Genomic DNA, 26,830 nt, shown 5'->3' with positions numbered 1-26,830 from the left:
TGAGGTTAAAGGACACTGGATTGTAATAAAGGGATTACACTACTGTCTTAGTCCAATTGTGTTATTAGAAAGGAATACCTATGGCTGGGTAATTCATGAAGAAAAAGGGTTTATTTGGTTCGTAGATCTGCAGGCTGTATAAGAAGCATGGCATTGCAGTCTGCATCTGATAAGGGCCTCAAGCTGCTCATGGCAGAAGGCAAGAGTGAAGCAGCATGTTAGAGATCACATGGCAAGAGAGAGGGAGGAAGGTGCCAGGCTTTTTTAAACCCAGCTCTCCTAGGGAACTAATACAGTAAGAACTTGTTACTATGCAGAGGGTACCAAGCCATTCATGAAATGATCCACCCTCATGACCCAAACTCCTCTCATTAGGCTGCACCTCCAACATTGGAGATCAAATTTCAGCATGAGATTTGGGGGACTGACAGACTATCCAAACTATAGCAACTACCAAGAAAATATAAAAATTACAGTCTTATCAAACCCGAGCACTTGGTATGGTTTGTTTACTGCTATTTTCCCAGCACTCAGAATAATACTGGACAGAGATGCTTGTCTATATATCTTTTTTTTTTTTTTTTTTTTTTTTTTCCTTTTTTTTTTTTGGTTATTGGCCGGGGTTGGGTTTGAACCCACCACCTCTGGCATAAGGGACCAGCGCCCTACTCCTTGAGCCACAGGCACCGCCCTGTCTATATATCTTTCAAAAAAAACAAAACAAAAATAGGCTGGGTGCAATGGCTCATACCTATAATTCTAGCACTCTAGGAGGCCTAGGCAGGATGATTGTGAGCTTAGACCAGCCTGAGCAAGAGTGAAACCCTGTCTCTACTAAAAACAGAAGAAATAGCTAGGTGTGATGGGGCACACTGTAGATCAGCTGCCATCTACTTGAGAGGCTGAGGCAGAAAGATTGTATGAGCTCAGGAGTCTAAGGTTGCAGTGAGCTATGATGATGCCACTGTACTTTAACTGGGACAACAGAGCAAGATTCTTGTCTCCAAAAAATAAAAAATGAAAAAAAAGTCTCCAAAAAAAAACCCTTAGTTTGAGTTTTTTTGATTCATCTCTTTTTTGACTTGAAGTTAAGAAAGCAAAAATTCAGAGTTACAAAGAGAATGTCCAGTTGCAGTTGAATATTTAATATATATCAGAAAGTAATAGGTAAAGTAGGCAACAACAGATTTAAATAGCATAATTAGTACGCTTGCTTATATAGGTATCTATAGACAGCTCTCTAGCAAATAGACAATGTGGATTTATTTAAAGCATACATGGGGGCAAAAAGTATCCATGGATTCTTTAAAAAAAAATTGACTATGACCTGGGTCCCAAAGGAATTTTTTTTATCATGAAACCACATACTCTGGCTGAAATGAAAAAAATAATTGATAACGAGTAGACAGTATAAAAATAAAAAGTACATACATGATATATGCACAGTGAACACTAAAGTATAAAATACTTAGAACTAAATAACAGACAATATTGCATAGCAAAATTTGTAGGGTAAAGCAAATAGAATTTTTGTAGAACTACAAAGTAATACTCCTTGAATGTGCTTTGTTCAGTATTTAACTTTAAAGCAATGACATAAATATTATACAAATAGCATAGAAGAAAAACAAAAATAAAAATTAATGAAATACCAGAAAAGCCAAAAAAGAGCTGAATCAAGAAAACTCAAAGCTAGGTTGTTTTTCTCTTTAATTTTGTGTTTAGTTTTTAAAGATATATAGACAAACCTCTCTGCCTGGTAGTGTTCTGAGTGATAGAAAATAACAGTGAACAAACTATACTACAACATCTTGCTCTATCACATTTAACATTCTAGTGGGGGAGTTGGCCAGACAGATAAATACCAGTGGTGATAATTATAAAGAGAAATAAAGCAGAATAAAGGATACAGAGAGTGACATGATATGATCAGGGAAGGTCTCATTTGAACCAGGCACATATAAAGGGAGCAAGCCAGGCAAGTACCACTTTTTAAGAGTGTTCTTGGCAGGCAGAACAGAAGAGCAAAAGCTCTATCATATAACTAGGACTAAAGGAAATGTGTATTATTCTTGATTGTAAAAACATTAGAAGTAAACCATTAAAAGTAGAAACAAAATGAAGATATCTGCTATCACTTCTGTCTGTTCATCATTATACTGGAGATTTTAGCTAAAGTAACTAGATAAGAAAGAGGAGGGGGAAAGAGACAAGGATTGGAAAGAAAAAAAATTACCATTACTTGAAAATAAAATGAGTATCTGTAAGACAATCTATATGCTATTAGAAAAACTACAAGATATTTTATGGACAGATAAAAGTAAATCCAAATTATTCACATCCCCCGAATTAAATCTACAACATCCATACAGTCCAATATAAATCTTAACAGGGCTTTTGTGGAATGGAAAAAACTGATTGAAACACTTACCTGGAAAAGTAAAGGTCCAAGAACTATCAAGACTGTTTTGGAAATGGACCAGGAGAATCATGGAGTTAAATAACTAGACTTATTTGTTAAAGCAGTAATAAATTCAAAGTGTAGCATTGGCTGAGGGATAGACAGGTAAATTCATAAAACAGGGGGGAAAGTCTGAAACATTAAAGTATATATGGAAGCTTCCATAATAAAATAGGAAATAATTAAGTTTTCAGATAGAAAAAGGGTATATGGTATATTATACAATACCATATGCAAGAATGAATTTCAATTATAGGAAAGGTTAAGATAAGACAAGCTAACTTTAAAATTTTTAGAAGAAAAAGAGAAAGCTTTTATAACCTTAGCTGGCTAGGATTTCTTAAATAAGACCTTCTCCCTAACAAACTCAGAAAGGACAAAATGAATAAATTGGACTAAAATTTTTTCAGTATGACAAAAGGTAATATTAACAAAGAATTAGTACCCAGAATATATTAATAACTACTATAATTTAATAACATTATTAATATTGAATAATATATGTGTATAATAAAATTGAAAAGATATCAGAAGCCTCAGAAAATTGACATCTAGGTTTCTAACTGGGAAATTCCTACATGTATAAAGATTTTATTACAGCACTGTTTCTAGAGAAACTGGAAACTGCATACTTGTATTTTAATAGAGGAATAGATGAATAAATTTGATAATTGTATTCATTGGGATACTTTTCAAGAATTAAAATGAACGAACTTCATCTGGGTATCAAAAATAGTGTCGAGTAAAAAAAATAATTGAAGAATGTGTACAATGTAATGGCATGTATATAAACAATTGAAAGCCTCACAAATGTATCTAATACAAGTATGAAGGTAATCACCAGAAAAGTTACACTTCAGATTTATGGTAGTTATGTTTGAGAAGACAGGATTATGAGCCTGGACAGAACAAAGGGAATTTAAGGGTCATCTATGTTGTTCTATTATGTTTGTGGTAAGTCTGAAGTAAAAATAATCAAGGGGCTAAGATTAACTGGTGATATAGGCAATGATGAAAAATAAAACAGGATAAGAGCAATGGAGAGTGTTGGTGGTATTTTATATGGGGAGGTCATGGCAGAATTGTCTGTAAAAGGTAACATCAAGCAAAGTCATGAAGAAAGAGAAGGGATAAGTTATATGGGAGAAAAGCCTTAGAGACTGATGAAAAAGCTAATATACAGGCCCTGCTTGCTTCTGCCTTGTGAGTTAGCAGGGAGGCCCATGTGGCTAGCTGAATGAATGAAGATGTGGTTTGGACATAGAATTTTTCCAGTCACTTTATGAAGTCAACAGGGTGTGGTATGTTGGTGGTAAAGATAAAAGCAGAAAAACCAGTTAGAAAGTTATTATAATGCTTTAGACAAAAAGACCTTGGGGATGAGCGTAAATTACTTTTTAGCAGCAATTCTTAATCTATAGATTACTCTCTGATCTCAGAGGAAATTGTGGGAGTTATTGAGAACAGAGAAAAATTGCACCTTTTAGCTGATAGTGAAAGATAAGCCATACAAGTGATTCCAGAGGAGATTCTGAAACCGCTAAAAAATCTTTTGTAGGATTGTTTGAAGGGGATTTTTTTTGAAATTTTAGTCCCTCTTCCCTTGAGGTATCCTTTACTTTTTAAAACTCTTTATATTCTGAATTTAGCAATTAAACTTAATCCAGTCATACATTGAAATCGGAAACAGATATAAAATTTTGATATTAATCAAATTTACATACTGATTTTTACTTTTTAGCTTAGCTGCATAGCTACATACAAAGGCATTAACCAATTATTATATATATTTATTTGGCTTTAGGATCTTTTATGGAAGATAATTTGCTTCATAACATTTTTTAAAGATTGCATATAAACTGTTTTTGAACATTTTGCATGATTCCTTGGCATTTGTACTTGAATTTCTGTTATTACAAAATTCAAATGACAGTTAATTTTTTTTATATTGCTTTCATTTGTTTTCTATTAACAGTTGACTTACTTTCAGTAGTTCAGTAGCACTGAACTAAAGCATTAAATAATGGCTTTATTTTAATATTTCTAAATATATTTTCCTTCCCTTCCAATTTATTACCATATTAGGTGATCTTTATTATTACTTCTGTGTCTAGGGATTCTTGTTACTGGGGTGGGATGTGTATGTGTATGTGTAGAGTAGGGAGAAGAGAATCTATTTTATATCAAGCCTTTGGTATCAATACCATCAATACTACAGATTGTATTATATCATTATGATTTTTTTTTTTTTTTTTTGAGACAGAGTCTCACTGTCACCCTAGGGTAGAGTACCGTGGTGTCATAGCTAACAGCAACCTCAAACTCTTGGTTGGGTTCAAGTGATCCTCTTGCCTCAGCCTCCTGAGTAGCTGGGACTACAAGCACCCACCACAGTGCCCAGCTATTTTTAGAGATGGGGTCTCACTCTTGCTCAGGCTGGTCTCAAAACTCCTGAGCTCAAGCGATCCACCCACCTCAGCCTCCCAGAGCTCTAGGCTTACAGGCATGCCAGCACACCCAGCCATTATGACTTTTAAATGCTAAACACATCATTGTCCAAAGTGGTAGTCTGACAGTAAAAATTATAATTAATTGCAAACCCTGAGACTTGTTTGTAAGTATTATAATACATCTGCACTTACATACTATGAAAAAATTGTTTCTTCAATAATAGTAGGTTGTGAAAGACATAGATTTAGAATACAATGCCTAATCTTAATAAAGAACTTTATTTTTTTCATAGTAAGGAAACTAATTTCTAATTTTCTGTTTGAGAATATTTCAGATATTTAATAAACTTTTCATTTTACTAATCTGACTTTCTTTTTCTTTTAGCAAAACTGTACAATCGAAAGTGGACTGCATTTTGGTAAGTGAAATAACTAACCTCAAGGTTCTTATGTAATAACTATATAAGATACACCATTCTTACTTAAGTGTTGATTTTAAATATAACTCATCTTTAGTGAATAAAATTTGACATTTAATTACAACCCTATGGGTGAATTGGCTATAAGCTATCTTAGATACGTTCCTATGTCATCAATACTGAAATCACAATCTGAGGTAATTGTATGGTTTTGAACCTTGTTCTTTACTAAAAGATTGCTTAAACAGACAAAGTAAATATTTATTTTTCTGTTCTATTAACTCTGTAAAAATTAGTTTAAAGAAAAGTTTTTAAGATGTTTAATGGATTAGTTTTGTTGTGATAGCATATTTTTCATGTTTTAGTTGCTAGCCTGTAGGGATTAAGCTACTATAATAGTTTTGGACCAATTATACTTATGGAACTCTGTAAGAATTTGTTTCAAGAAAGGTTTTTAAGTTGCTTGAAAGTTTTTTTGTTATTATAATATACTTTTCATGTTTGGGTTGCTAGCTTTTAAACTTGAAGCCATAATAATAGTATAAATTTAGATTACATCTGTGTGGTAGGTCCTTGGATTTTTTCTTAAATGTGTGAGGGAAGAAGCATGCAGCTACCAGAACAACTGAAATACTACTACTATCTTTTTTTTTTTTTTTTTGTAGAGACAGAGTCTCACTGTACCGCCCTCGGGTAGAGTGCTCTGGCGTCACAGGGCTCACAGCAACCTCTAACTCTTGGGCTTACGCGATTCTCTTGCCTCAGCCTCCCGAGCAGCTGGGACTACAGGCGCCCGCCACAACGCCCGGCTTTTTTCTGTTGCAGTTTGGCCGGGGCTGGGTCTGAACCCGCCACCCTCGGCATATGGGGCCGGCGCCCTACTCACTGAGCCACAGGCGCCACCCACTACTACTTTCTTGAAGTATCTGCTGACAGGATGCCCCCTAAGCAGTAGAGAACATTCAGTGGCTACACACTGTTAAGAGTCCCCAAAGTGTCAGTATAGTTAGTCCTGTTTTAGTACTTGTGATTTCAGAACTTTTCTCTTGTTCAAGTTTGGATTTTCCTTATGAGTTGACCTGTGTTTTTATTCTTTGGGTTTTGTTTGTTTGTTTCATTAAGTTTGGGTTTTTTGATCTGTTTTAGTATCTGGTGCTGAAATCATGTAATATATGACTAGCTTATTATGTTAATATTATTTTCTTAGCCTCTAGGTAAGTAAACAAACAGAAATAGTTCATAGCGAAGAGGTAATTTGATCAGTTCTCCTGTGCTTTTTTAACCTAAATACTTGAAAGAGAACTTGGTAGGGGTGTTTTTCCTCTTCCATTCACTTATTCTTTTCCTCTTCTTTTCTTCTCTTTTCTCTCCCCTGTCACCTTAATAACCCTCTGAAGTAGGTAATCTTGTTACCTTCCTTTGGCAAGTGAAGAAACTGATGCTTTTGTATTTACTTCAGAAAATAATTATTGAACATTTTCCATCTGTCAGTGTCACACATAAAGTATACAAAATAAAAGACATATTTCTTGTCCTCAAGAAATTCAGTCTGTTATAGTGATACACATGAGTGCTCTTAAAACCCAGGAAAGTAGTGGTTGGGGATAGATACATTTCCCCCTAAACCTCTCCCCCTCCCAGGCATTTACTCTCCTCTCTCCTGAGTCTCGTTCACGTTCCTTGATAGTTAAGTGTAATTACCAAGTACTGGAGACCCTGTTCTTGCTACCAGAGTATAGAGGTAAATAAGACACACATAGTTTCCAACTGTCTAAGACTCCCTGCTTTCTTTGGAGAACCTGAGATAACTTTGGTTGGAGGAATACTTATTTCTTCTCAGAAGAAGACTGGTATAAATTACAAAATATGATATTTATACGAAATAAGAACAAAAGGACTTTTTAAAATCTTTCAAGAGTTCAAAAGTTTATATTTCAGCATAAGTTTTAAAAATATATCTTATATATAATGTTACTCAATAATTTATAATGGTATTTTAGGCCCTGGACATATAGTATTGAACAAGATGGTAAGATCTCTATCCTCATGATTCTTTTATTGGGTGAGGTGGACATTAAATAAGTAAATAAATAAGCATTCTTAATTTTTTAATAAATGCTGTTAAAAATTTTAAAAAGGCAAAAGGAGGCAAGCAATAGGGTATTTTTTAGATGGAGTTATCATGAAAGACCTCTTTGAGAAGATAACATCTGAGTGGAGACCTAAATTGTAAGAAGTCAGCCTTGTGTGATGATCTGCCAGCGACATGTATTAGGCAGAGTGAAGAATAGGTATGAAAATTCTGAAGCTGGAATGAGTTCACAATATTCGAGGATTACAAGGATTCTTCATTGTGCCAAAGTACACAGTGTGCAAGATCTTATGGGGCATACTGATCCATCTAGGAAAGAACGATAGAAGGAAGGAAAGAATGGTAGAAAAGTTCAAGTATTGAATAGTTCATATATATGCCCTATTTAGCCTTGACAAATAGTATCCGAAGTACATAAAAAGCCAAGCAGAGGCCTTTAAGCAGAGAAAAGTATGATCTAATTTTTTAAAAATACCCTGGCTGTTGTTGGAAGAATCTACTCTAGGGGAGTAGAAGCAGGAAAACCAGTTACGGCTAGCATGTTGTAGAAGTCTAATAGAGGATTCAAGGCTTGGCCCAAATGATGGCAGCAGAAGATGTTAAAAAAAAAAGAAGTAGATAGATTCAGGGTATATTTTGGGTATGAAGTTAGTGGGCCTTGCTTGCTGATAGATTGAATGTGGAGGGAGAAACAAAGAGGAAGAATCAAGGATAATTCCTTTCAACCCAAAGCATTTATTCTAGTATTTCTTACATGACAGGTTTGTTTATAATGAATTCTCTCTCATTAACTGTCTTTGTCTTCAGTTTTAGAAGATAGTTGTTTTTTTTTTTTTTTTTTATTGTTGGGGATTCATTGAGGGTACATTGTTAGATAAAGTCCCTCTTGCAATCATGTCTTGACCCCAGAAGGTGTGGCACGCACCAAGGCCCCGTCCCCCCCTCCTTCCCTCTCTCTGCTTTTCTTGTTCATTGTTTTGAATATGTATGTATTATAGACATGATTGTTTCTGATGTGAAGTTAGCTATTAACCGTATCATTGTTTTCCTTTAGATAATGAGTTGTTTTTCTCTTGTTGCTATCAAAATTTATACTGTCACTCACTTGTTCACTTTTCCTGCTCACTCTAACTTTGAACTGTTTGACTTTACCTATGTAGGTGTGGATCAGTTTCGTGTTTATCCTACTTAGGGTTTGTGAAACTCACAGATCTCTCACACTTTCTCTTCAGATACTCTTTCTGTCCCTTGGGTTCTTTCCTCTTTTGAAAGTCCTGTCACATATATATACATATATTGATATGATTGATGTTATTTTCTGATCTCTGATGCCCTATGCTTTTTTCTCTGATTATCTTTCTCTGGGGTCCAGTTTTGCTATCTTTAAAAAAGTCTGACTCGTTGTCATCATATTTTCCTTTGTGTTTAAACACAGGCAGGCTCATGATGATTTCACTACCGTTCAAACCATGCGATAGGTCATGGGAGCAGCCAAGGCAAGAATATGCACATAACACAAACTCTCAGAGTTATTACCTAAAGTTCAGTCGTTTTTGAGGACTAACTAAACACTTTTCAATATGTTGTTTACCTTCATTTAGTATCCAAGAATTGAGATTATTCTTGCTGATTATATTGTGTCATTTTCTGGTTATTTTGGTAACCTCTTCAAATTATCCAACTGTCTCAACCTTCTCATGAAATCTTATAAAGATTTTATATGTTTTCTTTTAGACCTATGAACCACTTTAAACTAAATTTGTGTTTGGTTTAAGGTATTAACTTTAAGGTTTATTTGTTACCTCATGGATGGATATCCAGTTGTTCTAGCACTGTTTTATTAAAAAGTCTGCCCTTACCCAGTCAGCTCCTGTGTTAGAAATCATTATGTGGGAGTCTTTTTCTAGACTCTCTTTTGTCTGTCGGTTTCAGTGTCTGTCCTTATGACATCATTGCACTTTGCTATACTGTCACTTTCCAGACATTCTTGACAATAGGTAGTGTAAATAGTTCAAATTATTTTTAGCATTTTCATACAGATTTTAGAGTTACTTTGTCACTTTCTATTCAAAAAATAATTCTGCTGGGATTTTGATTGGGATTATGTCAAATTTATAGATCAATTTGGGGCAGTTGACATATTACAAATAAATCTTAATCCATTACCTTGGTCTATCTCCATGTCAGTTGGTTCTTCTGTAATTTCTGTCAGCAATACTTTGTAGTTTCCTGTGTATAGGTGATAGATAGATAGATACACACATATGTATTTGTTAAAACTATTCCTAAGTATTTAACGTTTTTTAAGTTTTTATTTTATTTTATTTTTTGAGACAGAGTTTTACTGTGTCATCCTTGGTAGAATGGTGTGATGTCACAGCTCACAGCAACCTCCAACTCTTGGGTTTAAGTGATTCTCTTGCCTCAGCCTCCCAAGTAGCTGGGACTACAGGCGTCTGTCACAAACGCATGGCTATTTTGTTGTTGTTGTTGTAGTTTTATTGTTGTTCTAGCTGGCCCAGGCCAGGTTCAAACCTGCCAGTCTCAGTGTATGTGGCCAGCACCCTAGTTGCGGAGGTATAGGCGCCAAGCCATATTTTTACTGATTTTTCTTAGAATCGTGGGTCATTTTTCCTCTTCCTTGCATGTCTTTAAAAAATTTTTTTTATTTAAATAGGTTTAGAGAGTGCAAGTGTTTTTAATACGATGAATTGCATAGTGGAAAAGTCTAGGCTTTTCCTATACCTTTCCCCTGACCATAGTATATATCATACCCAATGGGTGATTTTCCATCCTACATCTCCTCCTCCCCCTCCCGAGTCTCCAGTGCCCAGGAAGTCACTCTATATAACTGTGCACACCATTGTTTTGCTTTCCCTTAAAAGTGAGAATACATGGTATTTGGTTTTTTTTCCTGGGTTACTTCACTTTTATATGATGGACTCCATTTCCTTCAAGTTACTGAGTTGCTGCAAAATCATTCTTTTTGATGGTTGAACGGTTTTCCATGGTATAAATATGCCGCATATTCTTTACTTATCAATTAGTAGGCACTTAGGTTGATTCTATATCTTTGCAGTTATGAATTATGCTGCAATAATCTTATAGTTACAGGTATTACTTTATAAAATGAGTTCTTTTCCCTTGGAGTGTATCTCTTATAGTGGTGTTGTCAGATGATAGATAGTTCTCTGAGAAATCTCTATACTGTTTTCCACAGAGATTGTACTAATTTGCATACCCCTTCTCACTGTATCTGCACCAACATCTGTTGTTGTTTTTTTTACTTTTTGATAATGGCCATTTTGACAGGGGAAAGGTGGTATCTCATTGTGGTTTTAATTTGCATTACCTTGATTAGTGATGTTGAGCCTTTCTTCATATGTTGTGTTGTTTGGCCATTTCTCTTCTTTTGAGAAATGTTCATATCTTTTGCCTATACTTTAGTGGAGTTACTTGTTTTTTTTTTCTTGATGATTTGAGTTCCTTACAGATTGTGAATATTAGGCCTTTGTCAGTGTATAGCTTGCAAGTATTTTCTTCCTTTTCATAGGTTGTCTGTTTATTCTGTTGATTATATCTTTTGTTGTGCACAGGCTTTGTAGTTTAAGTCCCCCTTATTTATTTTTGTTTTTATTGTATTTGCTTTTGGGGTCTCAGTCATAAATTCTATATCTAGGCCAATGTTGAGGATAGGTTTTCCTAGGTTTTCTTACAGTATTTTTATGGTTTCATGTCTTACATTTAAGTCTTTAATCCATCTTGAGTTATTTCATTCTTCTTCATGAGACTATCCAATTTTCTCAGCACCATTTATTGAATAGGGCATCCTTTCCCCAGTGGTTTGTTTGTTTGTTTATTTGTTTTTTGTAGTTTTTGGCCAGGGCTGGGTTTGAACCCGCCACCTCCAGTATATGGGGCCAGCACCCTACTCCTTTGAGCCACAGACACCGCCCTCCCCAGTGTGTTTCTGTCTGCTTTATCAAAGATTAGTTAGTTATAGGTATTTGTCTTTATCTCTGGATTTTCTATCCGGTTCCACTGGTCTATGTGTCTACTTTTGTATTACACCATGCTGTTTTTTAGTTACTGTTGCCATGTAGTATAATTTGAAGTCCAGTAATGTAATGCCTCCAGATTTGTTCTTTTTGTTTAGGATTGCTTCGGCTATTTGTACTCTCGTGAATTTAGGGTTTTTTCTAATTCTGTGAAAAATGACATTGGTATTTTGATAGGAATTACTTTGAGCTGTATGGACATTTTAGTGATACTGATTCTAACAATCCATGAGCATAGAATGCATTTCTGGTTTGGGGTGGGGGTGTGTGTGTGTGTGTCATCTATAGTTTCTTTCATCAGCGTTTTAGAGTTCTGTTTGCAGAGGTCTTTTACTTCCTTGGTTAGTATATTCCCAGGTATGTTTTACAGCTATTGTAAATGTTATTGAGTCCTTGATTTGATTCTCAGCTTGGTTGTTAGTGTAATTGGAGACTTCATTAAACTAATTTATCAATTATAGGAATCTTTTGGAAGAGTCTTTAGAGTTTTCTAAGTATAAGATCATATCATTGACAAAGATTTATTCTATTCCAGTTTGGATCTCCTTCCTTTCTTTGTCTTGCCTGCTCTAATAATTTTTAATTTAGTGCTAGACACTGATTTTTATGGTTTTTTAGCATCTGGATTTTGTTCTTTTGCCAAAATGGAGTGAAGTTTGTTTTGGCAGGCAGCTAAGTTATTTATAGATTATTTTGATCTTTTTACGCTTGTGTTTAATCCCTTTCCTAAAGGAAGAATTTCAAAATTTAGTCAAAGTGTTGGTTGAACATGGTCTCATGACTCACTTTTCATTCAGTTTTTACTCCAGTAACAAAAGTTTTCTTCTGATACCACTTTTCTGAAACTTATATTTATCAAGGATACCATGACCTCTTATTGTTAAGTAAAATAATCTCAACCCCAACTGGCAAGTCCTTTCCAATTTATTCTATTGACCATCCCCTTATGCCTGCTTCCCTCAGTTTGGTACATACTTGTTTTTTTAGTTTCTTACATTCCACACTACTCTAGTTTTTCTGTTAAATTTCAGGCTGCTACTTCTCAGTTTCCTTCAAGAGCCTCTGTTCCTCTGCATTTTGTCTATATTTATCTGTGGTGATCTCATCCACTTTGGTAATTTCAATTAATATCAATATACCAATAACTCCTAATTATATGTTCCCAGCCTAAACTCCAGGCCCATATCCAGCTATTTATCAATTGATCAATTTTACCTAGATGTCACATAGGCACGTTGAACTCAGTTTTTCCAGAGCTAGACTCATTGTATCATACCCCAAATTCTGTACCTATCTCTGTTCATTTCCTCTTGATATTGTAGCAAATTAACACAAATTTAGTGGCTGTATAAAACAACATAAATTTATTGTTTCAGAGCTCTGTAGGGAACTCTGGGATAAAACTGTGATATCAGCACTGCTGTTGTGTTTTGTTTTTTGGAGACTCTAGGGGCTTCTTTCCTAGTCTTTTCTAGCTTTTAGTGGCTACCTCTTCAAAACCAGCAATGGTTGCTTGATTCTTTCTTAGACTGCATCACTCTGACACAGCTCTTTTTTGTTTTTGAACTTCTTTTTGTTTCGAGATAGAATCTAATTCTGTCGCCAGGGTTAGAGTGCTGTGGCGTCATAGCTCATAGCAACCTCAAACTCTTGGGCTCAAGCATCCTCCTGCCTCAGCCTTTGCAGTAGCTGGGATTACAGGTGCCTGCCTTTTTTTTTTTTTTTCTTTTTCTTTTTCTATTTTTAGTAGAGTTAGGGTCTCACTTTTGCTCAGGCTGAGCTCCTGAACTTAGGTGATCCATTCATCCACCTCAGCCTCCTAGAGTGCCAGGATTACAGGTGTGAGCCACTGTGCCCACCACAGCTCCTTTTGTAGTCAGATTTCCCTCAGCCTCATTCTTATCAAGACACCTGAGTTTACACTGGGCCTACCCAGATAACCCAGGATAATTCCCCTGTGTCAAAGCTTTAATTTAATCAAAGCCCTGTTTGTCATGTGAATTTTCAGGAATTAGAGGATTAGGGCATGAACATTTTGAAAGTCCATTATTCTATCAACTATCTTAGTGTATGGTACTCACACATCTAACCTAATAACCTGGAAGTCGGTCTTGCCAATTCCTCTGCCTTCATAACAACTAATCAGTCACCAGGTTCTATCAATTCTGACTTCTTGGTGTTCTGTTTTTGTCCATCCCTGCAGCTATTGCATTATTCCAGATCATTATACTTGTTTGAGATCCTGTAACTGTTTTTGTGCTTCTCATCTTTCCATGTTCTGTTCTCCACACTATCATCACAGTCATCTTTATAAAATTCTGTTTGGTTCACGTCTTTGCCTAAAACTATTCATCAGTTCCCCTTTGCTCTTCTTAATGGCAGAGAAGACCCCTTATACTCAGGCCTTACCTTTTTGGTCTAAAGTCGTCTTTCTCTACTCCCTCCACAGCATATCAGCCAGCTGTAGTGGTGGGATAGGAGAAGAGATTATTTACTCTTTCATTGCTTGTTAAATAGCCATTAGATCTTTCTATGGTGGTAGAAATGTTTTATGTGCTCACTATTCAATGTGGTAGTCAATGAGAAATCACATGTGGCTATTGAGTACTTGAATTGTGGTTAGTGTGACCGAGCAACTGGACATAATTTTATTTATTTTAGTTAGTTTAAATATGGCCTGGCCCAGTGGCTCATGCCTATAATCCTAATACTTTGGGAGGCCTAGGCAAGAAGATCACTTGAGGCCAAGAGTTCAAGACCAACCTGGGCAACATAGTAAGACCCTATATAAAAAAATACAAATAAAAAAACTATATTAAAAAAAAGTCTGTCTATAAAAATATCAAAATAAAGATTTAGCCAGGCATGATGGTGTGCACTTACAGTCTCAGCTACTTTGAAAGTTGAGGCAGGAGGATCCTTGAGCCCAGGAGTTCAAGGTTGCAGTGAGCTGTGATTGGGCCACTGCACTGCATCCTGGGTAATCGAATGAGACCCTATCTTTTAAAAAAAAAAAAAAAGGCCACATGGTGGTATTGGCAAGTAGGTTGGACAACACAAATCTAGAACAGTGATTCTCAACCCAGGGACATTTGACAATATCTGGGGAAATTTTTGGTTTTCATGCTTGGGGAGTGCTACTGGCATCAAGGACAGGGACACTGTTTAAACATCTTAAAAAACATAGGCTAGCCTCCTATAACAGACTTATAAGCCCATAATGCCAGAGTGCTGAGGTTAGGAAATGCTCATCTAGACTGTCCCCTCATTTTTTGCAATACTTATGTTTTCCAGATATCATCCTCTCTGGAAAGCCTTCTGTGATTTCTCAGGTCTGAGTTTGATATCTCTTCTTTCTCCTATATTTACCTTTATTTGTCTGATGTCACCTTTGTGATAATTCTAGTTAGCATTTTTCATAAATGTTTTCATTGATGTACAATAGGCATACAATAGTTTCGGGTACATGTGATAATGTAATACTTTCATATAATTTGTAAAGATCAAATCAGTGTACTTGGGATATCCATTATCTTAAATATTTGCCTTTCATTTATGTATAATTAGCATTTTTATTTGTTCTTGACTTCTTGAGTATAAGAACATACTCTTTGGAATATACCGAGGTGTGCATGAAGATGATTAATAAATAATTGTTGAATGTGTATAACTCTTAATCAATTATTAAATTTATTGCAATTTAAAACATAAAGAAATGTTACCATCTTCAATTTATACCTTTTAGAGAACATATACTTACTAAAAACATTTGGAAATATTTTTTGGAATTAGTCATAGTTTGCCAGTAAAGAAAGAAAACTTGTCTTATTCCTTTAAAGGGAAAAATATATATATATATATTTTTTCTCCTTCTGTCATTCTCCCCTCTCCTCCTCCTCTACTCAGTTTAGGTATGTCCCTTCCTTTCCTAATCTCCTATTAAAAGCTAACCAGCCTGAACCACCTCCACTTATCACTCTTATCCCCAGAGTAATGATGGGGAACTAATACTTTATCACATAGATGCAGGAAGGATTTAAGCTGGTGAAGTGGGACAAATAGACCAGAAACTAAAGGAAGCTAACTAGCAGCATAGCAGAGTGGCTCAGAGCTTAGGCTATAGAATGAAACAGAACTGAGTGTGAATCCCTGTTCTGTCATTATTGCTTTTATTTTCTGACTTCCCACAATTTTAACCTAACTTAGCTCTGTAAAAAAGAGCATAATAAAAGTACCTATTCCACTGAGTTATCATGAATATTAAATGAGATAATTAGTGTAAAGATAGTGTCTGGTACATAGTAAATATACATGGCAGCTTTAGTTGAAGATAGTATGTGTATAAATTGATAATGTGGATATAATTGTTTCCATAAATGTATGTTTCTGGAAATGTAAATGTTAGTCAAGGATTACGTTTTGTGTTCATCATCAAGGAATTTGCTGTTTCAGAATGAAGGTTCACCATATGGAACCGCTGAAGACAGAATATTGTATTTCTCAAACATAGGGAGTGAAAGGTTAGAAGGTTGGAAATCACCTAGCTAAAACATCCAAGAATCTAGAAAGTGCATATAGTAGAGCAGATGCCAGTCTGAACACTCATTGCTCCCTTCCCTTCAGGCCTTTGTAGATGCTATTTCCTCTGCCAGCTGTGCCCTTCTTAGGTTTCTGTACTTGGATAAGTCCTGCTACTTGAGCTCTGAAGTTACCTTTTTCAGAAACCTTTGTTTGTCTACTGGGGATGCATTCAGCTGCAGGTAACCGAAAAACCCAACTGTTGGTGGCTTAAAGAAGTAAGAGTTTGTGCCACCGAATAAGTCCAAAGTTAGGCATTCAAGAGTGGTGCAGTAACTCAGCAATGCCACCATTCCTAGCTTCTTTTTTTATTTTCTTCTGTATCATCATGTCTTTAGTCCAAATGCTAAGGCAGGAGGGAAGGGAGGAAAGGTAAAAGGGCTTTCATGTAGGGAAGCTGTCTTTTTATTTAGGATACATATTTACATTCAGGAAACCCACTTCAGGAACTTCAACTGCCAGAATAATGTCCCTTGGCTATCCCTAGCTGAAAGGGAAACTAGGACATAGAATATTTTGTTTCCTGGCTTCTATACCAGAGGGAAAAGGTGATCAGCAATACATGCATCAAAAGTCCAACCTCTTAGCCATAGTATCTCATATGAAGAGCCCCTACTTTTATACATCTTACATATACCCCTTTCAAAGCTATTACCCTATACTATGGGAATTACCGACTTAATTTGTTTTCTTCTCCAAAAACAAGCTTTTTATCTCATGGATTAGGTAATTCAACAGCAATCCTAGTAAGATTATAAGTGTAGACAACTTTTGTTTACTTTTTTCTCCCCAATTGGAGAGTTAGAAGGATTAAAATTAAGGATAAGGAAGGCTGAGTATTTTAAATGCATTTAAGTCTATATTTAAACCTCCCAGGAAGAGTTTATTAACTTGCCGGACATGGTGGCTTATGCCTGTAATCCTAGCACAGGGATCTGTGCTGTAATCTGGGAGGTCAAGGCGGGTGAATTGCTTGAGCTCAGGAGTTCAAGACCAGCCTGAGCCAGAGTGAGACCCCCATCTCTAAAAATAGCCAGGCATTGTGGTGGGTACCTGTAGTCCCACCATGGGAGGCTGAGACAAGAGAATCACTTAAGCCCAAGACACTGAGGTTGCTATGAGCCATGACGCCATGGCAGTCTACCAAGGGTGAGTGAGACTGTCTCAAAAAAACAAACAAAAAAAGTACACAGTCTTATTTCTAGGGCTGACTGACTAGTGTTCTAAGAGAGCTGTCTAATGTATTGCCAGCTACTTCTGAGTTAAAAAAAAATTGCAGCGTGGTGCCTGTGGCTCAAAGGAGTAGGGCGCCAGCCCCATATGCTGGAGGTGGCAGGTTCAAACCCAGCCCCGGCCAAAAACTGCAAAAAAAGATAAAAGCAATATTAGCCTTTTTTTGTAATTTAACTATTAAAGCATTTAGCCTAATAAAGCATTTGCTTTACAGAGTATACTATGCTCACCACCTGGAAGGCCAAGTAAACTCACCTCGTCAAAGATTAAACATGTCTAATGAATCCTTGTCACAAATAAATCTACAGGCTTTCTAACTTAAATTACCTCTACCTAAGTAGGGCTTAGTCATGAGAATTGACCAAGGGAGGATTTTCTAAGACTGTCATTAAGAAAGAGAAACTGAAAAATGATACAAGATTGTTGGAATAGGTTGTCCTTCTTGATGTCTAAGGGAAGTTAAGGCAAAGGTTCTCAACCTATGGGTCATGACCCCTTTGGGGGCCGAATGACCCTTTCACAGGGGTCACCTAAAACCATCGGAAAACACATATTGGTCTTAGGAACCTAGATACCATTCCTCTATCCGTCTCCAGGCGGGTCCACCCACATGCAGATATGCCTACATACGAGTACCTGGTGTGATGACATCATCCTTCCAACCCCATTATATACACCCCATACAAATACAGGTGTGACAGGGTTGGTGCCATAATGTACTTATGTGAACCAGTCACACATGTGTAGAAAGCAGATTCTGTGTTGAAAGCAGCTACTCTGTTAAAAGCAGCTACTGTGTGGAAAGCTCTTATAAAATCATCAACTACTTTAAAAAAAAAAATCTGTACCATGGGAACTTAATGTGGATGCTGATCGGTCTTTTTATATTCAGCTGTGGTTGATGTGAATACTACCCCTTGTGATAGTAACAGTTATGTAAAAAAACAACAAAGAGAATGGTAAATCATAGGAAACTTTGATGAACTGTATTGACTCAACTATGCCATGTATCATCTTTTGTATTATTAAAGCTATTGTTATATATTATTTTCATTAGCAAACCAACCCATGACAATGGATCGTGTAGAGAACATTAAGAAAAGAAAATATAGTGAGGATTTTTTACAATATGGTTTTACCTCAATAATTACAGCAGGAATTGAGAATCTGTTATGTGTTATTTATTGTGAAGTTCTATCAGCTGAATCTATGAAGCCAAACAAACTAAAACGCCATTTTGATAGCAAGCATCTGAGCTTTGCTGGCAAGGATACCAACTATTTTAGAAGCAAAGCTGATGGACTCAAGAATGCCAGACTTGACACTCATGGCAAATACCACAAACAAAACGTAGCAGCCTTTGAAGCTTTGTATTTGGTGGCACTCAGAATCGCCAGAGCTATGAAACCTCACACCATTGCTGAGGATTTACTGTTGTCAGCAGCCAAAGACATTGTTCGAGTTATGATCCGAGACGAATTTGTTACAAAATTGAGTGCAATTTCTTTATCTAACAACACTGTGTGAAGAAGAACAGATGACATGTCTGCTGATGTTCTTGATCAGGTAATCCAGGAAATTAAATCTGTTCCGCTTACAATATTTAGTATCCAGCTTGATGAATCTACAGACGTTGCAAATTGGTCACAGTTACTGGTTTACATGAGTTATATCACTGATGGCAACTTTAAAGATAAGTCTCTTTTTTGCAAACCTCTTGAAATGACAACTACTGCACGTGATGTATTTGACACAGTTGGTTCATTTCTAAACGAGCATAAGATCTCTTGGGAAAAGGTTTGTGGTGTTTGTACAGATGGTGCTCCACTTATTCTAGGCTGTTGATCTGGATTTCAGCGTTTGATACTGAGTCATCAAAAGTCATCGTAACTGACTGTATGATTCATCAGCAAATATTAGCAATGAAGACACTGCCACAAGAGTTATAAGAAGTAATGAAAAGCATCATAAGTTCTGTCAATTTTGTAAAGGCAAGCACTTTAAACAGTCGATTGTTTTTGCAACTGTGCAAGGAGTTGGATGCGCCGAACAATGCTCTATTTCACATCGAAGTGAGATGGTTGTCGAGAGGAAAAGATTTAAAATGTTTTTGAGTTTCGTGATGAACTCAAAGTGTTTTTTTATCAGAAAGCAAGACCGCAGTTTGAAGCACTTTTCAGCGATAAAAGTGAACTGCAGAAAATAGCTTACTTGATTGACATCTTTGCCATCTTGAATAAGTTAAATTTATCACTGCAAAGACCAAATGCAGCATGCCTCGATTTGTCTGAAAAGATCCGATCATACCAAATGAAACTACAGCTTGGGCAAAAAAAAAAAAAAAAAGATAGGATGAAAATAAAATTTACAAATAAAATTTGTCTACTTTATCTGCTTCCTTTGAGGAACATGACATTGAACCAGACAAAAGGATTACTATGATAATTTCTGTGAAAGAATCTTGCACATGCTTGCAGACGAAATTTCATCATATTTTCCATACCTGCCTGACACCCCATTTGCACTTGCCAGAAGCCCATTCACAGTCAAAGTTGAAGATGTTCCTGGGACAGCACAAGAGGAGTTCATTGAACTTATTAACAGCGATGCAGCGAGAACTGATTTCTCTACAATGCCATTTACAAAATTTTGGATCAAGTGTTTGCAGTCATATCCTGTTCTGTCTGAGACTGTATTGTGCCTTCTTCTTCCATTTCCAACAACATATCTTTGTGAAACAGGATTTTCCAGCTTGTTGGTTATCAAGTCTAAATACAGAAGTAGACTTGTTGTGGAAGATGATCTTCATTGTGCTCTTGCAAAGACTGCCCCAAGAATTTCTGATCTGGTGAGAAAGAAGCAATCTCAACCTTCGCACTGACATTGGCTTTTTATGCATACTGTCACAAAGTGTAGCAATGTAGTTTACTGTTGTTATATTAAGACTGTTACCCATGCCACACCATGCTTCAAGACAAAATTTCATTTATTTGTAATTAGAAATAATTAGAATAATAATTATATATTCACAATATATAATTACATATTGTTCTTATGATTAATCACTATGCTTTAACTATGTTCAATTTGTAACAATGAAAATACATCCTGCATATCAGATATTTACATTACAATTCATAACAGTAGCAAAATTACAGTTATGAAGTAGCAGCAAAAATAATTTTATAGTCAGGGGTCACCACAATATGAGGAACTGTATTAAAGGGTTGTGGCATTAGGAAGGTTGAGAACCAGTGCCTTAAAGTGATAAGTGCTATCATTTGGATAATTGAGTAGTAAAGCAGGTTCTCTCCAAGGGATACTCTTAGTAGGGTCTTCTTACAAGAGAATACAGCAGAAAACTTGTGATCAGTATATCTTAGGTTCTAAATACTCATTAAGTAATCTTTTAGAGACTCCACTTTCTACCTCCCAACTTCACTGACCATAGTGTTTATCCTCCCTAGGAAAATTAACAAAATTAACAGCTTAAGCTATGTTCTCTACAAACTTTTTTACTTTAGTGGACACCAAAATCTGTTACCAGATAAAGCTTAAGAACCAACTCACTGGGCATACATGAGTCGTCCATTACAAAATCTAAAACCTAAAAAGAGAATCACATCAAAGGGACTATCTCGTGTTAAAAATCCAATTTAGCATAGTATAAATTAGTTAGAAACAGGCAGGGGAAGGCAGTGCAACCAGGCTGTCTATAGGAAGTCTCTTCACTTACCATGATTATCTGGGTGGAAGTTCAGTAGTACTTGGGTTTGTACCAGGGTTGTATCTGGACACTGTAGTAGAGAACATGTCCCTGGGTGTTACCTTCCTGGTATCATTTCATCTTGTCTTATAGCATCTAGTTGGTGTGGCTTGCTCCATGTCTTAAGTATTGTACACTCCACATAGCCCAGATTTTAAAACATACGGTTGCTCAGATACGGATTGGGTGGAAGTAACACACAGGTGTGGTCCAGCACATCGTTCATCTGGTGCTTATAGTCCTGGAAGGAATCAGCCTCTAACTCTTAAGATAGACCAGAGGGGCTAAGCTGGAGAACCACAGGCTAGATCTGTGTCACAAGTGTGTTTTATTTAGCCCATACTGTTTTGATAGTTTTCAGTTAGCTGTCATATTTCAAAATTGGGAGAGTTGATGAGAAAAATTTGGGTGTCTGATTCTTCTTGAAAACCTGGGACACTGAGCCCTTATTTCCACATAATAATATTTAGACCTAAGTAGTGGATATCCCTTGGAAACATGACATACACTCCTTAGTCTTCTAACTCCCCTCCAGGCTTTGTCTTCTTCAGATTCTTTTTACCTGTGATTTACTATACTCATCTGCATTACGTGCCTGGCATTTGAGTTTGTGACCTCTGTGTTAGATTATTTTGGGGCAAAGTTCTCCCGAGAGCTGTTTTTTTACAGAGTTGGGGGGGTCATAATATTAATAATATGAGGACAGATCGTGGGATGGAAACCTCTATTCCAGTTTATGGACTTTTTTTACTGTCATTCCATTCCTAGCTGGCCATTACAACAGCCAGTCAATAGAAAGCAAAAAAAAGATATAACTAAGAATAATGACAGAACATTTGAGAGTCTGGATAGGTCAGCCACTGTGCAAAACATGTTGCTTTCTCACTTTCCCGTGAGACCTTCTTTTTTTTTTTTTTTTTTTTTTTTGTAGAGACAGAGTCTCACATACCGCCCTCAGGTAGAGTGCCGTGGCATCACACAGCTCACAGCAACCTCCAACTCTTGAGCTTACGCGATTCTCCTGCCTCAGCCTCCCAAGCAGCTGGGACCACAGGCGCCCGCCACAACGCCCGGCTATTTTTCTGTTGCAATTTGGCCGGGGCTGGGTTTGAACCCGCCACCCTCGGCATATGGGGCCGGCGCCCCACTCACTGAGCCACAGGCGCCGCCCCCGTGAGACCTTCTTTGATCCCTCTGTTTAAACTGACCTCCCAACACTTTTTCTTTATAGCATTTATTATCAGCATGAAACATGTTTTACTTTTAAATTTTGTTTATCGTCTGTCTCCCTGTTACTAAAATACAAGGTAGTGCATAGAGCATAGTAGGCACTCGTTGAATGAATGAATAAATAATCTAGTTTAATTTTTAAACTTTTCAAGTCTGTCCTGTGGTTAGTGTTTTAAATCAGAAGCCAATTCTCTTAACGTGCTTACTGCTAAAGTGCTTGGATACTAAAAGCTAACTGGGACATTAAGATATAGGATATCTGCTTTCTGACAACCAGACCTAATATTGGAGTATGGCCTTCTAAGAGAGATGACACAGCCCCAGCAAACATTTACATAGCTCACTCAAGTAGTGATTCTTTTTCTTTTTCTTTTTTTTTTTTTTTTTTTGCCTCAGCCTCCCCAGTAGTTGGGACTACAGGTGCCTGCCACAACACCCGGCTATTTGTTGTTGTTGTTGTTGCAGTTTTGGCTGGGGCCAGGTTTGAACCCACCACCCTCGGTGTATGGGGCCAATGCCCTACTCACTGAGCCACAGGAGCCGCCCTCAAGTAGTGGTTCTTTACGAGAGGCACACCTCCTCTCCTACTTCCTAAAGGTATATATACTGCGTCATCAAGGGGGTATATATGAGGTGTTTGGAATTTGAAAAGATTCTCTTCCTCCCTCTCCCCATGTATAGGAGAAAGCATGCTCTCTCATCTCAGGTCTTTGCTGTGAAGAATCTGTGTGGTAACCAGGGTCAAACTTACTGACCTAGATTTGATTGAAACTAAAAATTTTGTTTGATATATCTAGTTAAAATATGTCATAGAAATAAATAAAATACAGCATGTCTTGAAAAGGATTTGTGGTCAGAAGATAGGTTTTATCTTGTGATATGGCACTGGGATTATATGTAAAGACTTATCTCAGAATCTGACTTTTTCCTTCTATTCATTTGAAGAAGGAATAGGTAATTTTCAAAATGAAGAACATGTTTCTAGAATTTACTTGAGTAGGGAAACTTTGCAAAAGAGCCAAATTTTGTGGAGGGTTTTTTTTGAGTATACAAAAAGAAATAATCATTATAAGGTCATGCCATTTGCAAGATTTTGAACTTTTTATTCTTTCCCTTTTTTATACAGTAAACACTTGACTTATTTTATCTTCTAATGTGGGAGAAAACAGCTACTAATCTTTTTGTTTTTTCCTTTTGTTAATGGCCTCAAGTGGACTAAATTGCCACTGAGCCCCACATCATGTGTTCTGGTTACTTTTCTTTTTCATAGTTACAGAATGCTCTAACCATTGTCAGCTAGTTTCCAAATTCATTTTATTGTCTCAAAGAAGAATAGAAAAAAAATATGATTGCATTCTCTCATAACTTCGAAGAAACTCAATTTTCATTAATATCTTTTTATTTAAAGAGTGACATAAAACAATTGTTTCATCTGATAGAAAACAAATGCATTCTCTTCGTATTCTGATTTTTCAGTCTTTGTATTTTAAGTCATTTCTCTCTAGCAGAAAAAGGGAAGTTAGGGTTGCTAGGAACAGAGAACAGGGATTAAAGATCTGACTTTTCCTCTCTGTAGCCTACATCATTGTAGGGCATCTTAAGTGCTGTAGCTTTGTAATCTTGAAGAATCCAGTAGACATCCATTCTTTGGAAGACTTATGGTAGCAGGGTGAAGAGGCACCATCCCTTCTTTCCACGCTGAAAATAACTTTTTTTTTTTTTTAACATTTTGAATTAGAATATCTTGACATTTATTTTGAGATATTTTGAATTTTTCATAGTTAAACTAGTTTCCAAACAATGTTTTCCATTTTAAACCAATGAAAATGCTTAAAGAAGTCTAAGATTTTGTAATTTAAACATCTATATCCTTGAGGCAAACATGGTCCAAGATGATCAATTTGATCTGGTTTATACGTAGACAGAATGTGTGACCTCAAATTTATTGTTAGTAAAGATGTTATTGAAGGCACATCAGCCTCTGAAAGTTTTATCTTACGTTGTCTACGTTGCTAGCATTAGAGAATGCCAGGCTGAGTGTGCCATCCTGAGCAGAGTTGAAAACCAGGCTATTTCTGGTCAGTCAGTACCACATAGATAAGAAACTAAGAGACTTAACAAATGAGCTGAGAGACAGAGCTGGACACTCTCAGGAAAACATATATTTCATCTCTTGACTTTCTTGAGTTGTGCACACTCTAGCTTCTTTCCTCTGACCCCTCTTCTTAATTATTCTTCAGCTATTTTATTTTATTTGATAGGCAATGCTTGATGATGTTTGTGTTCAGAGCTTCCAGATTTTCCTGCTTTACTCTGAAACTAGTGGGATCTAGAGTAAGAGGCTGAAAGTCTGAGTTATTTCTTTTCCCACCTTTAAGGATAATAGTATTTATATCATGTGTTATTGCAAAGGGGTTTTTTTTTTTCAGTAGGATGTTGTAAAGATTTAATAAGTTCACATTTTTAAGAAATAATATGATACATATCAAGCAGGTACTAAATGATAGCTATTAATTTTTTCAAGTTGCAAAAATCAATTCTGCAATAGAAGGAGTGAAATCTTAGGTTAGTTAATCCATCTTACTGTCCTTTCACACAGACAAAAATATTGGAAAGAAAGAATCTGATCAGACTTTTTTCAGCCTAAGAGAGTTCTCGGTAAATCTTCAACCTTATGGTCTTTCATTAACGGCCCTAGGCCTGGAATATACTTCCCAGATGGCTCCTTCCTTTCACAATCACTCCAGTCCCCAGGATGTGTGGTATGTCCTGATTGGAATCCCAGGACTGGAAGATTTGCACACCTGGATTTCCATCTCTATCTGTTTTATGTACATTGTGGCCGTAGTAGGCAATATCTTCTTGATCTTCCTGATCATAACCGAGCACAGTCTCCATGAACCCATGTATTTCTTCCTGTGCATGCTGGCCTTTGCAGACCTTCTGCTCTCCACAGCCACAGTCCCCAAGATGCTGGCCATGTTCTGGTTCCGTTCCACAGATGTATCCTTTGGTAGCTGTGTGTCCCAGATGTTCTTCATACATTTTATCTTTGTGGCAGAATCTGCTATTCTCCTGGCTATGGCATTTGACCACTACGTGGCCATCTGTTACCCACTGAGATACACCACCATCCTAACCTCCTTGGTCATTGGGAAGACTGGCATAGCAGCTGTGGTCAGGAGCTTTTTCATCTGCTGTCCATTCATCTTCTTGGTATACCGACTCACATATTGTGGGAGAAAAATCATTTCCCATTCGTACTGTGAGCACATGGGCATTGCCAGATTGGCATGTGACAATATCAAAGTCAATATCATTTACGGTCTCACTGTGGCCTTGCTCTCCACAGGGATGGATGTAGTGCTCATCATTATGTCCTACACACTGATACTTTGCACAGTGTTCCAGATACCTTCCTGGACAGCCAGGTTCAAGGCTCTTAACACATGCGGCTCCCATATCTGTGTCATATTTATGTTCTACACACCAGCATTCTTTTCATTTTTCGCCCATCGCTTTGGAGGTAAAACCATCCCTTCTCACGTCCACATCCTAGTGGCCAACCTCTATGTAGTGGTGCCTCCTATGCTCAACCCCATCCTTTTTTTTTTTTTATTAAATCATAACTGTATACAATGATATGATTATGGGGCATCATACACTGACTTCATAAACCATTTGACACATTTTTATCACAGTGGTTAGCATAGCCTTTCCGGCGTTATCTCAGTTACTGTGCCAAAACATTTACATTCTACATTTACCAAGTTTCGCAAATACCCCTGTAATATGCACCACAGGTGTGATCCCACCGATTCCCCTCCCTCTACCCACCCCCCCCTTTCCCACTTCCCCCTATTGTTAAGTTGTAGCTGGGTTATAGCTTTCATGTGAGAGTCCCAAATTAGTTTCATAGTAGGGCTGTGTACATTGGGTATTTTTTCTTCCATTCTTGGGATACTTTACTAAGAAGAATATGTTCCAGCTCCATCCATGTAAACATGAAAGAGGTAAAGTCTCCATCTTTCTTTAAGGCTGCATAGTATTCCATGGTATACATATACCACAATTTATTAATCCATTCGTGGATCGATGGGCACTTGGGCTTTTTCCATGACTTAGCTATTATGAATTGGGCTGCAATAAACATTCTGGTACAAATATCTTTGTTATGTTGTGATTTTTGGTCTTCTGGGTATATGCCCAGCAGAGGAATTACAGGATTGAATGGCAGATCTATTTTTAGATCTCTTGAGTGTTCTCCATATATCTTTCCAAAAGGAATGTATTAATTTGCATTCCCACCAGCAGTGCAGAAGTGTTCCCTTTTCTCCGCATCCACGCCAACATCTCTGGTCTTGAGATTTTGTGATATAGGCTAGTCTCATTGGAGTTAGGTGATATCTCAAAGTAGTTTTGATTTGCATTTCTCTGATGATTAAAGATGATGAGCATTTTTTCATATCTGAAAATAACTTTAAACACAGTGACTAGAAAAATCTTCTAAATCTTATTCTTCTTGCTAGTGCACCAACAACTT

General features: G+C 36.7%; 1 protein-coding gene across 1 annotated transcript in view; it reads left to right on the top strand.

The window, feature by feature from the left end:
* RFX7 (regulatory factor X7) overlaps window positions 1-26,830 on the top strand; it is a 140,589-nt gene that overhangs the window by 63,824 nt on the left and 49,935 nt on the right. The window contains exon 2 of the mRNA XM_053593918.1: window positions 5,297-5,330. Within this exon, the coding sequence (XP_053449893.1) occupies window positions 5,297-5,330 (34 nt within the window). The remainder of the gene's footprint in view (window positions 1-5,296; window positions 5,331-26,830) is intronic.

Source organism: Nycticebus coucang, chromosome 6 (assembly GCF_027406575.1).
Source record: "Nycticebus coucang isolate mNycCou1 chromosome 6, mNycCou1.pri, whole genome shotgun sequence".
Lineage (NCBI taxonomy): Eukaryota > Metazoa > Chordata > Mammalia > Primates > Lorisidae > Nycticebus > Nycticebus coucang.
This window is presented reverse-complemented; position numbering and strand designations above follow the sequence as displayed.